At 43.3% G+C, this 17,285-nt stretch overlaps 1 protein-coding gene across 1 annotated transcript in view; it reads right to left on the reverse strand.

Annotated features, from left to right (window-relative positions):
• Window positions 1–713: 713 nt before the first annotated feature.
• clcn2a (chloride channel, voltage-sensitive 2a) overlaps window positions 714–17,285 on the reverse strand; it is a 156,899-nt gene continuing 140,327 nt past the window's right edge. Inside the window, exons 21-25 of the mRNA XM_062022608.1 lie at window positions 5,389–5,445; window positions 2,607–2,645; window positions 2,443–2,547; window positions 2,288–2,374; window positions 714–2,215 (exon numbers count right to left, since the gene is read on the reverse strand). Of these exons, the coding sequence (XP_061878592.1) occupies window positions 1,760–2,215; window positions 2,288–2,374; window positions 2,443–2,547; window positions 2,607–2,645; window positions 5,389–5,445 (744 nt within the window). The 3' untranslated portion in view covers window positions 714–1,759. The remainder of the gene's footprint in view (window positions 2,216–2,287; window positions 2,375–2,442; window positions 2,548–2,606; window positions 2,646–5,388; window positions 5,446–17,285) is intronic.

Consider the following 17,285-nt stretch of genomic DNA (forward strand, 5'->3'; position numbering starts at 1 on the left):
TATATATGTGTGTGGGAAAAAATCACAAGACTATTTCATCTCTACAGGCCTGTTTCATGAGGGTTTCCTCAATCATCAGGAGATTTTAATGGAAGCATTAAAATCTCCTGATGATTGAGGAAACCCTCATGAAACAGGCCTGTAGAGATGAAATAGTCTTGTGATTTTTTCCCACACACACATATTACGCTCTACCACGGTATCGAGCACTATTTTTTTGGATAATCTAATTAAGACATATATATATATATATATATATATATATATATATATATATATATATATATATATATATATATATATATATATATATATATATATATATATATATATATATATATATATATATATATATAAATATACACATACATACATACATACATATATATATATATATATATATATATATATATATATATATATATATATATATATATATATATATATATATATATATATATATATATATATGTATAAAATGTAATCTTATAATTAGGAAATGCATAATTATATTGCGTATAACTAAAGAGTTAAAATTGTAGTTATAATGGTAGTCAATGGAGACTTTTTCCCCCCATGATAGTACACTGCATAATGTTTGGAATCTGGCCCTACACAAAAGATAAAAATACACCATAATGTGTTTTATTACTAATCTTATATGTATGGCCTTATCTTTACATCAGTATCTCATTCTTTAACATTCACTCATTTTATGCATTTAAAAAAAAATAAAAATTGATCAAATGGGCATTCAAGGGGTTAAAATAAAACAAAAAACATGACATGTTTGCTAGTTTGATTTAGGACTGAAGCTAAGAGATTTGTGCAAAAAAGTAGAAATAAATATATATCCAAATGTTCTATACATCTGGGGTGTCAAACTTGTTTTTTTTAGGGCCACATTATTTGATGTGGCCAACTACATTAAATGATGTGGCAGACCACATTGAATGACATGGCGGGCCACTTTAATAACGTGGCGGGCCACGTTAAATGATTTGCACCACTCTCTTAGAAAAAAATAATTCCATTCGGAGCAACACAACCGAAGTTAAGGCCAAAAAAGAGCAACAATGTACCAAAAAAGTCCTGAATCTACTCGAAGGTTCTCCTTGAGGACTTTTTGTCCTGGCCCTACCCTACTGCCATTCATTGATGTATGCCCTTGTAAATAGTGTTTACAAATCCACCCTAGTGGACATTTAATACAAAAAAATATGTCTTAGAACATTCATGCTTGGAGAGTGATAAAAACACTTGGGGGGATGCTGAAGCTGGTTATCATAATTCATGCATCACAGGGTTTACGACCCTGTGGCTCCTACTTTCTCATGCACTCCACATCATTGTTGATAACGAGAATCATTTTTGTCCAATTATCCTGATTTTGGTGCTATAATTTAAACATTTGTGATATTTGTGTTTTGGATTGCGCGACTCAAAGTGTCACTATACAATCCAATGTGCGGTGAGTAAACCTCACTGTGATAAAACACCGCCCCCTTTTGGCCTGGAGTGCACACACATGCTCATGATCAACACTCAGCTGGCGATAGGCTGATTGGCCCTAGTGTGTGAATGTTGTCTACCTGTGTTGGCCCTGGGATGAGGTGGCAACTTGTCCAGGGTGTACCCTGCCTTCCTGCTGGTATAGGCTCCAGCACCCCCCGAGAGGGACAAGCGGTAGAAAATGGATGGATTTGGGTAGACAATGAAAGATAAGAGTGGTGCTTCGACAAGGCAACGTCAAGAACATTCATCCCTCTGATTGGTCCTTTGCTGCTTCCTCCTGTTCTGATTGGTTCCTGCTCAGAGGTGGACTCCCACTTTCTTGCTCCGCTTGGTCGGGGTCAGCGGGGTCACAGTCACAGATCAGCTCGGACTCCTCGGTGTGGGAGGGGCTGCAGTCGAACGTGAATTCTGACAGCTCCTCCGTGAAGGAGGGACTTTCCTGGAGCGCCAGCTGCGACAACGTGTGCGGCGTGCCTTCAAACTGCAGACCGCTCGAGTCCGACGCCACGTCCGGCTGGTCCTCCACGTCAGGAGGCTTGAGTCCCTGCGGCAGCGAGAGCCCCCTGTGGCGGATACACAGCTTGTGGAGTTCCGTCACCTCAGAGACGCTGGTGGTGTTGCCGCTGTCACGGAAACTGGCCAACGGGGGGCGCACTTTCACGCCGGTCACCGTCACGGAGCCTTCGATGGCCTTACGCAACTGGGGAGGGGGGGGGGGGCTGGCATCGGTGATCACATGACACAGACAACGAGGCCGAGAGGGGTCACTGACCTCTTTGAGGGAGACGACGCCCACCAGGCGGCCCATGCTGGTCACATAGGCGTGGTCCAGGCCCAGCAGGGAAAAGATGGTGTGAGTCTGCGGGACAATGGCAGATAGCGTCAAAGTGGTACAAACCCCCCCCCCCCCCGAACACTCCTGGGCACCTTATGCAGGGACGTTTGCTCCACCAGCTGGAAGGGCGCTGGGTCGATCTTGCAGTTCTTAAAATCCACCGGCTCGTCCAGCTGCTGCTCCTCCCACTCGGCGATCTGCGACAACAGAAGACATGAGCCAAGGGCCACGACCCGGGTCTGCTTTTGACCCTCACCTCGGTCGGCGTCATCCCATCTTCTACTTCAGTCGAGTCCTGAAGAGACAACATTCATTTAGCCAAATAATTCCACAATAAAGTGCTCGAGCAGAAACGCCAAAACAACAGAGGAATGCGGCCCATAATGCTGGGTGATGCATCGCAGCATAGCATGGCAATCAAATACCAGGCAAACACGCCCCCTGGTGGCTGACCACAGTATAGAGATGACATCACTGCTTTTCTGCTGTCCAATTTGTATTTACAAGTATTTGGATTGGACATTTTTTGTCTTTACCCTCAGAGTACAGTACAGGCCAAAAGTTTGGACACTTCATTCAATGTGTTTTCTTTATTTTCATGACTATTTACATTGTAGATAGTCACTGAAGGCATCAAAACTATGAATGAACACATGTGGAGTTATGTACTTAACAAAAAAAAGGTGAAATAACTGAAAAAATATTATATATTGTAGTTTCTTCAAAATGGCCACTCTTTGCTCTGATTACTGCTTTGAACACACTTGGCATTCTCTCGATGAGCTTCAAGAGGTGGTCACCTGAAATGGTTTTCATTTCACAGGGAACGCATCGGGATCCCCCGGGAAGAGCTGGACATAGTGGCTGGGGAGAGGGAAGTCTGGGCTTCCCTGCTTAGGCTGCTGCCCCCGTGACCCGACCTCGGATAAGCGGAAGAAGATGGATGGAGGTGTGCTTGAAGCTCATCGAGAGTATGCCAAGAGTGTGCAAAGCGGTAATCAGAGCAAAGAGTGGCTATTTGGAAGAAGCTAGAACAGGGGTCTCCAAACTACGGCCCAATCCAGCCCATGGGAAGTCTTAAGTTTAAAAAATAAATAAAATAAAAATAAAATAAAATAAATAAATATATACCTGTATATATATATTTTATAACTTTAAAAAAAAATCTGTCCTTTCTAATCCATTTTATACCGTTTGTTACTCTCAGTGTCTCCTAGCCGCTCAGGCAAATCCTATTGTCTAAAAATGCATTTTCCCATCGATAATGTGACATCATCGCGCTCGGCATATACATATATATATATATATACATGAACTGAACTAGAATATAAACATGTTTTCAGTTATTTCACCTTTCTTTGTTAAGTACATAACTCCACATGTGTTCATTCATAGTTTTGATGCCTTCAGTGACAATCTACAATGTAAATAGTCATGAAAATAAAGAAAACACACTGAATGAGAAGGTGTGTCCAAACTTTTGGCCTGTACTGTATATCGCTGACATTTTTTTGTCCTTGGAGCTAAATTGTTTTCTTTATTTTTGGCTATGATTTTGCGAGCTGCAAACTGTGTTTTTCGGACCAAGCAAACAAGTGTTTTTGTCAGATGCACACGCCACAAAATGTTCTGTAAAGGTTGCTGGAAGGAATGATTCACCCCAATTACACACACACACACACACACACACACACACACACACACACACACACACACACACACACACACACACACACACACACACACACACACACACACACACACACACACACACACACACACACACACACACACACACACACACACACACACACACACACACACACACACAATTATTTGTAGGTGCAGCACACATGCACACGACACACATGCACAGTCCTAAACATTTGTTTTGTCTTTCATTGCTTTTCGAAAGTGTCATGGCTGTCATTGACTGTTACATTATTACGTCGTTACTGGACGCAACCAAAGTCCTGTGAGAAAAACTTGACCAAAATTGTTTAATCTCATTCCAAACTGCAAATATGACAAAGTCCTCTGTTTATATCAAATGAAACGCTAAAATCAGACAATGCATGATGATATTGTGCAATGACTGTACGGTTAAAAAATGTAGTTATAAGGGTAGTCAATGGGAACTTTATAGTTTGTAATCTGACACAGCAAAACATAAAACGATACATTAAAATAAGTTTTATTACTAATTGTATGTACAGTACAGGCCAAAAGTTTGGACGCACCATCTCATTCAATGCGTTTTCTTTATTTTCATGACTATTTACATTGTAGATTGTCACTGAAGGCATCAAAACTATGAATGAACACATGTGGAGTTATGTACTTAACAAAAAAAAGTGAAATAACTGAAAAAATATTTTATATTCAAATAGCCACCCTTTGCTCTGATTACTGCTTTGCACACTCTTGGCATTCTCTCGATGAGCTTCAAGAGGTAGTCACCTGAAAGGGTTTTCACTTCACAGGTGTCATAGTTTTGATGCCTTCAGTGACAATCTACAATGTAAATAGTTCAATTACACTAAGTGTGTTGTTCTAAACATCCCTGCCACTTAATTTTACACACTATGGCATTTTTGCCAAGTATTTTCCCCCCCTACTAACTTCCATGAACTATTTGATGTCATTGTTGTGTGGCTGAGGTGTAAAGACCCATTTTTAAAAAGACATTAGCGGCGAGGCTGCGACGTGTGAAGATGTGTCTCTCTGCATCGACTCACACATTGTCATCCTTTCACAATCACACCACAGGATGCACTTTGCTGCGTGATGTCATGGCTGTGATATGCAAATTGGAGCTCATATATATCAGCCAAGACCCTCCAAGTCTCCTTGAACATTTAAGTTTCATTTGAGAGAAACATTTGGCTTTAAACCAGCATCCACCTTGAAATAAACACACGATGAAACGGCAAAAAGGTTAAGCACATGTGTTTGACACACATGGAATCATATTTTGCACTGTCGCAAGGCAACGGTTACCAGGCAACTGTCTCTAGGCGCCCGACAGACAATCTTACCGCCATGGAGATCCTCACTCGTTTGGGCTTCCTTCTCGCAGAGGGGGCAGCTGGGCTCTATCCACCCAGGAGGGACAAGGGGGGGGGGGGGGGGGGGGGAAACGTCAACACAACAAGAAGACAACGTTAGTGACAGTGGACGCTTGCAGGCTTGGAGAAAGTTCCCCTCAGGTGAGTGGAGCGCTGCTGACAGGTTGTTTTAATGAGGCTCAAGGATCAATGCTAATGCAACGCTGCATGACACACGAGGGGCTTATGGAAGAAGAAGTGTATATTTTGCATTTGTTAAGTCCGAAACATTTCTAAGTAGCTTCCATGTCCCTTAAAGCACTCTGCATGACAGCGTGAGACACTTACAGGATACAAAAGTGTCCAACTTTGAAAATAAACCGGTATATGTGTAGGTATATGTATTGTCAGGTGTATTTATAACGACATGGCTTCCCACACTTGAAAAGGAAGGACTCGATGAGGCTCAGGATTTCACTCGTATTTCAGTTTATTAACTGGAATCTTGGAAGGTGAAAAACCTTTAAACACACAAGAATAAAAGCTTTTAAATAAAATACAGCATTTTGCAACAAACAAAGTAAGTACATTAACTCAGGTATTTTATAAAGGTAAGTACATTTTTAACATTAATTAATACACATTAACCAGCATTTCACTTAACTTAATTAACTTAGATTAATAAGGTAAATTAGGCATTAAATAAACAGAAATATAGTTCACATGTTAGAACCATCTACTTTTAAAGCAACGTGTTTTACCTTAAGTTTTAGCCTAAATTATTTTATACAGACTTTAGACATGAATTTCTACAACAAGTTTAACTTGACACTTCTCTATTAATTCATATGAAATCAAGCATTTTAAACCAATATTACTGTAGTTTTTAACATAAACACTTTTAACAGAAATACTATTTTTATACATGAATTAAATGTTTTACTTTGCCTTTTAATAAAGCAAAATCCACTCTCTATATTAATATACTTCAAATTACATTTACAAGGCTTTAAGCGCCCTAATTGCCCATTTCTTGTCTCTACAAGTAAAACAAATATTTGTGGTGAATAAGATAAAGAAAAGAAACAAAATAAGCACCAATTGTACCTTATTTAACAGTTCAATTATCTAAATAAACATTCTTCTGAAGTTGAGCTCTGCCATCAATCACAGCGCATAAACTTCAACAGTCGGATCATGATTAAACAGTCCAGTGGAAAGAGGTGAGCTCACCGGTAGTCCGTTTGGTTTGAGTCCTTTTTCCCATGCGTTTGTGAAGTGCTTTTGTGGTTTTAGTGATCGTCTCTGTCTCTGCTGCTCTCAGCTCCGTCCTGCACACTGAATGAAACGGGTGCATTTGTTTGCTTTGTCCTGTCTGCGCTGCTCATCAGTCTGATTGCGCTCACCTGCTGGAGAGCGCACCTGGTGAGGCGCGCCGCGGAGCAGCGCTTCTGCTGTGACGCGCATGCAGCGCTTCTGCTGTGACGCGCATGCAGCGCTTCTGCTGTGACACGCATGCAGCGCTTCTGCTGTGACGCGCATGCAGCAGCACAGCCGCTGTCACACACACACCTTCAGCCGCACCTCCAGGCAGATCGCCGCAACACCTCCCACTCGATCTTTGCAGTGTAACCTGGAAAGATCGCACCTCTCAGGCGAGCTGGTCTCCCCTGACCTGATCCTCCGCCGGGATGAGGACGACAAGGCGTCGGACGTCTCGATGCAGTATGGTGCCCTGGAAGTCCTTCTCCTTAGACCTGGACTCTTTAACGACAGGGTTTGGAGTCTTCACCTGAACGCACCCACTTGGAGAGACTTTCACGTGGACATCTCGGACAATGCCTTTGGGATCTGCGTTCACACTGACAACTCTTGCTAGCTTGAACTGACCCCTCAGTGCATTTTGGTCGCAGAGCCACACTATGTCTCCAATGGCAGCATTTCTTTCAGCAGTATGCCATTTACTGCGGATGAACAGGTTTGGACCTGCGAGTTGGCTCCAGGACTTCCAAAAGTAGCTGACTTGCATTTGAATCTCTTGCAGCCTTTTGAAGGGGTAAGTTGTGTAGTCGAATGTTTTGAAATCTCCACTTTGTGTGGCTCGACCAAGCAACAGGGTGTTTGGAGTGATGTATTGGATGCCGTCCTCACGGCACTGGACTCTAGCGTCGATAGGCCTTTCGTTGGCAAGGTTGGCGGCCAGCTTGAGTACAGTCAGGAATTCACTGAAGGCAAGGCCTTCTCCTCTACCAAGGCTTTGTAGAGCTCTTTTGGTGATCTTGACAGCAGCTTCGGCGGCACCGTTTCGGTGAGGTGAATCGGCTGGAAGGATTCTCCACATCCAGTCGGTCCCATTCCTGGCAGCATATTCTTCTAGTGATCCTTTGTTTTGTCGTCTCAGGTAACTGTACATCTCTTCAAGGACAGGTTTTGCTCCAATAAAGTTCGTACCTGGATCGGACCAGATCTTCTGAGGATGGCCTCGGACAGAAGTGAACCTCTGGTAAGCAAGTAGAAAGCTCTCCGTTGTTAGCGTGTTTGCCAGTTCGACATGGATGGCTCGGCTGGACATGCAGCAGAAGAGCACGCCCCATACTTTCATGCTCACCCTCCTCTTGACATCATCCTTCACTTGGTACGGTCCGAACAGGTCGACAGATGTGAATTGAAATGGTGCAGCCGGATTCGATCTCTCCTCAGGCAAGTTTCCCATTATTTGCTGGCAGGTCTTTGCTTTTGCTTTCTTGCACACGACACACTTGTCAACAACTTTTTGGGCAATAATTCTTCCTTTGATGACCCATGCTTTCTTTCGCATCCGCAGTGTAGTTCCTGCCACTCCTTCATGTCCCTCACTGTGTGCTTCCCGGGCTAGGAGGGTGGAGATCCAGGCCTGGAACGGTAGCAGGGGAACAGCTCTGTGGTCTTCTCTGAAGGTCTGGATCCTGCCACCACACATCAGGAGTCCGCTTGTTTGGTCCTTGTAAACAACCAGTCTGTCTGTTGTTGTGTTTGGAAAGTGTACGCCCTCCTGTGCTGCCAAGCATAGGTCTCTGAACACATCTTCTCTTTCGTTCACAGTGATGACACCAGATGAAGGTACTGCCTCCCACTTTTCTTTATCGCCGGGGCACAGGAATTTCTTTACTGCTCTCCAAGTCCATACTATTGTCCCGACCAGCCGTCTTAGATTGCTGAAGCGCCTTTCGTCCAGTAGCTTTTGGACTGCTGCTGCTGCAGGTGGTCTTCTGAATCTGGACTCTGTTTCTTGGACTCTTTTTGGGTCCTGTGCTTTCTGTTGACTTCGGGTGAGTACGGCGACAAATGTTTTCTTCTGTATTTTTGTGATATTGTCTCTTGCTTGTGCGGCGACGTCTTTGGCTGATTTCTTCGGCCACTCACTTTCAGGAAGTCGAAGGAACTTTGGACCTGACTGCCACTCGGATTCCTCAGTTAAGTCATTTGGACTGGCCCCTCTGGTTATGATATCTGCAATGTTCTCGGGCCCTGGAATCCACCACCAGTCTTGGACATTTGTGCTGCTTTGGATCTCGCCGACTCGGTTGGCAAAGAAGGTCTGGTAACCATAACTCTCCCGCTGGATTGCGCCTAGGACGGTCTGACTGTCGACGAGATGGTACCACTTCACAACATCGATTCGGCAGTGTCTCTGGAAGTAGTTCTTCAACCGGGCGGCAAAGACTGCTCCACACATCTCCGCCTTCACAGGGTCACCCTTGTGGTCGAGAGGGGTCAGCTTGGCCTTAGATTCAACTAGCCTCACAACAACACCATGGCTGCAGCTCCAGCGTAGGTACAGCACAGCGCCATATGCGTGCTCACTGCCATCAGAGAAGGTGATGCCACTTGGTTTTGCACGTGGATTTGGTGGTGTCAGGGGTCTGGTGAATCTGAGTTGGCTCAGCTCTGCATAGTCTTCTAGGAGCTTTATGGCATCTTCTCTGAGTCCTTTGGACAAGGCGGCATCCCAGGTGTCTTCTATGCAGTACATGACTTTTGCTTCTTGAAAAGCTCTTCGGATGAGGATGGCTCCCTTCTGCTTTGCAGGAGCCACGAGGCCGAGTGGATCATAGAGACCAGAGACTTGGCTCAACAGTTCTCTTCTGGTGAATGGATCTGGGGTTTGTCTTCTTACTTCATCTCTCAGTAAGTCCTGACCAAGGCGCATTTTCCTCTTCTTCTTGGAGAAGTTCACTGCAACCATGACATGTAGTGTGTCATCCTCAATGGTGTAACCAAGGCCGAGGGCTTTGTTATCCTCTTCAGTGAGCTGGTTTGGCAGGATCATGGTCTTTGACTCCATCTTCTCACCTCTCGGCCCTTTCCTCCCACTTTGATCGGAGTAGACCCAGGGCTTCATGATGAATCCTCCAGCTTTAAGGATCTGTTCGATGTTGGATGTGAGGAGTTTGAGGTGCTGGAGGTTGTTGTGAGAGGTCAGGATATCATCCACATATGCATCTTCCTCTATCACACGTTTCTCTTCTTTGAAGTGTTTGAATGAAGGCAAGTTGGCGGTCTCTCTCATGGCGACTTGGGCTATGCAACCAGCAGGTTTGTCTCCCATGTTGACCCTTGTTATGGCGAAGTCTTCTATTTCAGCCTTTTCAGTGTCACGCCACAGGAACCTGTGCAGGTGGACCTCTCTCTCTTCCAACCAGACAGAGTTGTACATCTTGCGGATGTCACCGAGGGCAGCAAAGACACCAGCTCGGAACCTCAGTAGGACAGCTCTGATTGGGTTCAGGACGTCAGGACCTTTGATTAGTATGTCGTTCAAACTCAGGCCTCTGTACTTCTGGCTGCTGTTCCATACTAGCCTCACTGGGGTGGAGACTGAATGTGGATTTGGTGCAATCAGGTGACTTATGTACCACACTGGCCCAGTCCAACTCTGCAGAACCTCTTTGGATAGCTTCACTGCAGCTTTGCGATGAAGCATTTCATGGACTTGTGACATGTAGGCTGTCTTCAACTCCGGTTCCTTTGCCAGCTGCTTCTCTGTCCTGAGGAATGTGGCTTCAACCGCTCTCCTGTTGTTGGGTAGAGATGCTGGATCTTCTGTCCAGGGATACTTGGCATGCCAGTGGGGATCAGGGCTGTGATGGTCTCCATTCACATACATCAACCCGTTCTTCACTATCTCCATCTCTCTTTCTTCAGCCAGTGTCATTTCTTTTCCCCCGGGTTGGCAATTCCCACAGCGACATCCTCCACATCTTGGCTCACAAGCAGCTCCAATACTTTCCCACTTCCACCACTTCAGAAAGTCTCTGCTGCTAGTGGCTGTATTGGACTGGGTGTGGGGCTTGTCGGGAGACTGGCAGGAGATTGGATCTCTACAGATGAGTTCACTGTATTTGACTGCTGCAGTTCTCATGGATCTTGCGAAGTGTGTCTTTGATGTGTGGGCCATTAAGGTGACTTCTTCAAAGAGGTCCGGGTGTGTGCCTCCGATCGTCTTGCCGAGGGGGCCGTCCCAGAGCACAAGGTTGCCAACAGAACGAACCTTCTGGGGTACTAGCTGGCCTTCCTTGTGGCTGATCAGGAGTTGCACCTCTTTGGGTCTAGCAAGGTCTCTTAGGGGAACATCTGGGAAGATTTTCTGTAGCTTAATAGCTGGAACATGTCTGTGAAACTCTGCAATCTTATCAAGGCCATAGCAGATTAGTTGATGTGACCTGAGGGTCCCTCTCGGAGTGTTGACCCGAATCTTGAGGAGGTAGCGCTTAGTTGCAACAGACACCTTCATCCCTCCAACGCCGTAAACCACCAGTGTCACATCTTCACCTCTCAGGTTCAACTTGCTGGCAGCTCTATGTGTTATATAGTTCGTGTCTGATGCCAGGTCGATGAGGGTCCCAATTCTCTGTCCATCGTTGGCAGTGACATCAAAGAGCATCAGGATCACTGGATACTCATGCAAGCCATTTTCCTCTAGAAGACCTCTTTCAACTGCTGTGGTGTTGTATGCTCTGGATGTGACGTTGCAGAAGGTGTCTCGACACTGCTGCGCCAGCTCAGGGGTAAGCCTGGATAGGAAGTCTTTTTGAGCTTCGGTGTATCTTTTCCCCTCAGCTCTCACTGGACTGGATTTAGGTGTTCTTTGGGACTGGGGTCTGGCAACTGGACAGAGAAGGTAATGGTGTTGGTCTTTGCACTCTGGGTTCCCGCACAGATACGTGGTGTTTCTGCAGGGGTCGCTGCTGTGGACCTCGAGACATCTCTTGCAGGCACCGAGCTGTTGTGCTGCATCCCTCTTCTCCGATGGCTTTAGGTTGATCCTAAACCTTCTGCAGAAATAGAGTCTTCTTCTGTGCTTTGGGTCACCACAAATGATGCAGCCTGCTGTTTCACTGCTGGACTTGGCTGACTTTGTTCTGGCATACTTGATGAGCTTAGTCTGCTCCTTGGCGGGTTCAAAGACGTTGCTCAGTTGATCTAGTTGCTCATATATAGATTCTTGGGACTTTAGGAATGTGATGAGCTTGTCGAAGCGGTTCTGGGGGTTAACAGTGTTTCCTCTGTCAGCAGCATAGGTGAGCCAGTCTTTCTTCAGAGTTTCTGGGAGTTTGCTCTCGATGGATCTAATCACCAGTGGGTTCTTTAAGGCGTCTGCATTATCCAGTTCGTTTAGATCATAAAGGGCCTTTTCCACAGTTTGGATGAGCTCTACGATTTTCCTTGGATGGCCGCTCCTGGCTGATGGTCTTGCTTGTAGCTCTTCTATGATCTCAAGAGCAATGCTGGCTTGGTTCCCAAACCGGTTTTCCAGGACTCTGAAGATCTCATCTGCTGAGCTGTACGTTGACAGACGTAGTTCCCTGGCCACCTTTTCATCAAGGCTATCCAGTAGTTGGAATTTCTTAACCTCTGAAGATCCGGTTGGTTCACCTTGCTTCTGCAGAGCCTCCCATTCCTTCCTCCATCTGTAGTAGTTTCGCTGGTTGCCGGCAAACTTTGGTAAGGCTGTGGCCTTTAGCTTTATCGCTGCCACTGGAGCTGAGCTGCGGGCTGAGATGGGCTGGGGTCCAGCGTCTTTCTTTATACTTGCTGCTTGGATGAGGGGGGCCTTCTGTGACACCAGCTTGGGAAGGACCACCTCGAGCTCTCTTAAACGGTAATCAAAGTCCTTTTTCTCGGCAAGCGGAGCCCAGTGGTTCCAGTTCTGGTGCGCTTCCTTTGCCTTGTCCACCAACTTCTGTAGGTGGGTCAGCATGAACTCACAAGCCTCCAGAGTTGTGTCTGGCTGGAAGGAGACGTTCCTGAATTCGGCCTCTGCAACTTGTAGAGCCAGGGAAAGTTCCTTTTCTCCATATGTGGTCCAGAGCGTCTCTCGGATTAGGAGTTTGACTTCTTTCGTCTTCTGCTCACATTCTTTCTCCGTCTTTGCTATGTCGGCTTTCTGGGGGTCGCTCAGCTCCTCAGCGTCTGCCATGTAAGCGGCTTCCACTTCTTCGTTTGCCTCGAAGACACGAGAGCTCTCTAGCATCAGCTTCTTGAAGTTCTCCTGTAACTCCTCCTTAGACATCTCTATGTAGGTTCTCGTAATGTTGTTGGCAAGGCGGGAGAACTGTCTCTTAGCTGTGGCCCTCTCCACTTTCAGTTCATCTGTTGGCTTTGGATCAGCCATCTTGCTCTCTTTGGCTGACAGACAGCAGTCTTTGTCCTCCAGGCCCCAGGTGGAGTGTCCTCCCTCTCGGTGGTGGCCGCAAGTGGAGTCTTTTGCTGGTCACAGACGGTTTTTCACTGTCAGGTGTATTTATAACGACATGGCTTCCCACACTTGAAAAGGAAGGACTCGATGAGGCTCAGGATTTCACTCGTATTTCAGTTTATTAACTGGAATCTTGGAAGGTGAAAAACCTTTAAACACACAAGAATAAAAGCTTTTAAATAAAATACAGCATTTTGCAACAAACAAAGTAAGTACATTAACTCAGGTATTTTATAAAGGTAAGTACATTTTTAACATTAATTAATACACATTAACCAGCATTTCACTTAACTTAATTAACTTAGATTAATAAGGTAAATTAGGCATTAAATAAACAGAAATATAGTTCACATGTTAGAACCATCTACTTTTAAAGCAACGTGTTTTACCTTAAGTTTTAGCCTAAATTATTTTATACAGACTTTAGACATGAATTTCTACAACAAGTTTAACTTGACACTTCTCTATTAATTCATATGAAATCAAGCATTTTAAACCAATATTACTGTAGTTTTTAACATAAACACTTTTAACAGAAATACTATTTTTATACATGAATTAAATGTTTTACTTTGCCTTTTAATAAAGCAAAATCCACTCTCTATATTAATATACTTCAAATTACATTTACAAGGCTTTAAGCGCCCTAATTGCCCATTTCTTGTCTCTACAAGTAAAACAAATATTTGTGGTGAATAAGATAAAGAAAAGAAACAAAATAAGCACCAATTGTACCTTATTTAACAGTTCAATTATCTAAATAAACATTCTTCTGAAGTTGAGCTCTGCCATCAATCACAGCGCATAAACTTCAACAGTCGGATCATGATTAAACAGTCCAGTGGAAAGAGGTGAGCTCACCGGTAGTCCGTTTGGTTTGAGTCCTTTTTCCCATGCGTTTGTGAAGTGCTTTTGTGGTTTTAGTGATCGTCTCTGTCTCTGCTGCTCTCAGCTCCGTCCTGCACACTGAATGAAACGGGTGCATTTGTTTGCTTTGTCCTGTCTGCGCTGCTCATCAGTCTGATTGCGCTCACCTGCTGGAGAGCGCACCTGGTGAGGCGCGCCGCGGAGCAGCGCTTCTGCTGTGACGCGCATGCAGCGCTTCTGCTGTGACGCGCATGCAGCGCTTCTGCTGTGACACGCATGCAGCGCTTCTGCTGTGACGCGCATGCAGCAGCACAGCCGCTGTCACACACACACCTTCAGCCGCACCTCCAGGCAGATCGCCGCAACATGTATATATTTGTGTATAAATATATATACATACGTACATATATTTATACACAAATATATACATATACCTACACATATATACACAAATATATACATTTACCTATACATATACGCATATACCTATACATATACACATATATACAGGGCTCGAATTTAACCACGGCAACTGCGGCAAAAGCCGCGACCGCCCTTGTCATTTGCCGTAAGCCCTAAAAAATTGACCAACATCAGTGGATGTAACGGTAATTAATTACCGAAAACCCGTCAATTATTCATGCATTTTAGGCAACACGAAGTCAGGCACATGCTCACGAGTGTCGTTTGGCTTGATAATCATGGTGGACTAACTACACAGACTTTGCACAGGAGATTTCCCCTCGGAGTAAACGGAGCCAAGCGCTTGGTTTAATGTAATTTTCTCTCGCTTCCCGACGTGCGTTTAAGAGCGCATTGCTGTGTTTAGATGGAGACAGGTGTGGACAATATTGGAGACAGACGCTCTTGTCCTCACACTAAAAGTATACAGCGAAGGAGAAACCTATTTGATGTATTGCAGCAGGCGATGTGTCGAGAACGTTGTCACAACTTGTTTATAAAGTCTTTATTTTGTTTACTGGGATGTTCACTCTTCCTTTATTTAACTGCAAACTGTATCAGTGTTCAAATAACATCAATACTAGCTCAAATGTTTTGTCATCTCATCGAACTGAACAAACGCTGTGAAGATTGTGTATTCGATGTGAGAGGTGTCACTCCTCTTTATTTTTGTTGGCCAAACTGTTGTACTGAACCAAGAGAAGAACAAAGATTGTTTATTAGATTTTAATATCAAAAAGTAAACACAAGGTTTTTATACATTACTTGTGTATTTTTCACGTCACAAAGGTATTACTTCAAAAAACATTCATGTGACATAGCACGTTGTTAATGTGTTACAGGGTGTAGTTAATTCCTATACGACATATTGTTGCTCAAACTCTTCATGGATCTGTCCCGATACAGCATCTACATGTACATAACAAAAATATACCTCCCTCTATCAAAATGTAAAAATATAGATAAAGGCATCATGAAATGACAAAAAGCTGGCAAGTTTATATTAATAATGAAAAAAAAACCCAATATATATATATATATATATATATATATATATATATATATATATATATATATATATATATATATATATATATATATATATATATATATATATATATATATATATATATATATATATACACATGCATGCATGCTTTGGAGCCCCTGCCTCGAAAGAAAATAATGTTTGCCTTGGTGCCCTTCTAACTTGCCTTTGTGCCCTAAAATATGAGCCCTCCTTTAAGACACCACTTGCCTTGACCTTAAAAAGTTAAAATTCAAGGCCTGTATATACATACACGCACATATATATATATATATATATATATATATATATATATATATATATATATATATATATATATATATATATATATATATATATATATATATATATATATATATATACTGCGATGAGGTGGCGACTTGTCCAGGGTGTACCCCGCCTTCCGCCCGATTGTAGCTGAGATAGGCTCCAGCGCCCCCCGCGACCCCGAAGGGCATAAGCGGTAGAAAATGGATGGATGGATGGATATATATATATATATATATATATATATATATATATATATATATATATATATATATATATATATATATATATATATATATATATATATATATATATTTTCTCAAGTTTTTTGTTATTTCAAAAAGTGGCGTAGTTGGTAGAGTGGCTGTGCCAGCAATTGGAGTGTTGCTGGTTACTGGGGTTCAATTCCCACCTTCTACCTTCCTAGTCACGTCCGTTGTGTCCTTGGGCAAGACACTTCACCCTTTGCCTCTGATGGCAGCTGGTTAGCGCCTTGCATGGCAGCTCCCGCCATCAGTGTGTGATAATTAAGAAAACATTTTTTTTTTCTTAATTATTATTATATTTTTTTCCAATGTATTTTTTAATTCTAAAAAAAAGGCAAATGTTCCCAGTAGGACTTACTGCATACATTATTATATTACATTACTGCATTATTATTGTATTATTATTGGATTGCATGGAACTAGTACACGGCGCAAAAGAGTTACAGAGGGCTTGAAAGGACATGTGATTTCACTATGCATTGTGGGGCCGGGGTAGCCATTTTTGTCAGCCAAAGCTTTAGTTTACATGGCTGTACTGTACCCACGTTAATGTGTGAGAGAGCAACAAACTGGATTAAAACGGATCGTAAAAAATATTAAAATCAATGGACCGTGGGATGAAAACTGTACCTTACTCCTAAGGCTCGCTGCCTTGAATAAATAAGTAAAATTGGTCAAATTGAACCATGTGAGCACGTACAATGGACTAGAGATTTGAGTAAGCTGTCACCATTGTCAGAGCCAAACTTTTATATATCTCATCAAAGGAGTCAGTTTTTCTACCACTGCAGAATTTCAGGACGCAAAGTCTTTTAAGGCTTATTGTAATCTGTTGCTTTCCTCCCCTATGTGTCCGAGATAGAGTCTCATTTCATAAGCAGGTTTCCCTTAAAAAAAACAAGCCCGTTATTACTTTTAAATACTTGGATCACTCCGCGACTTCTCCGAAAATAATACTCATTCATGTTTACGCTTACCCATGAGTAAAAATAAACAGACAACATGAGTTTTCCCTAAATACTGTCAGTTTTTTGTCACTTGCAGCTAGCTTGGCTAATGCTAACAGCCTACTAAATACTACTTACCAGTCTGAAAAAAGCAGTGAACACACCAACATGTATGGCGTTAAAAGTCATGTTTAATCACCTCACGGCTGCTTTCCCGTGTCTCTATCAGCCCACTAACCCGGGTTTCCTTGGCTTTGCTTTCACACTGGAAATGAGAAAAATCTCACCAAATA

Source organism: Entelurus aequoreus, linkage group LG16 (genome assembly GCF_033978785.1).
Source record: "Entelurus aequoreus isolate RoL-2023_Sb linkage group LG16, RoL_Eaeq_v1.1, whole genome shotgun sequence".
NCBI classification, from domain to species: domain Eukaryota; kingdom Metazoa; phylum Chordata; class Actinopteri; order Syngnathiformes; family Syngnathidae; genus Entelurus; species Entelurus aequoreus.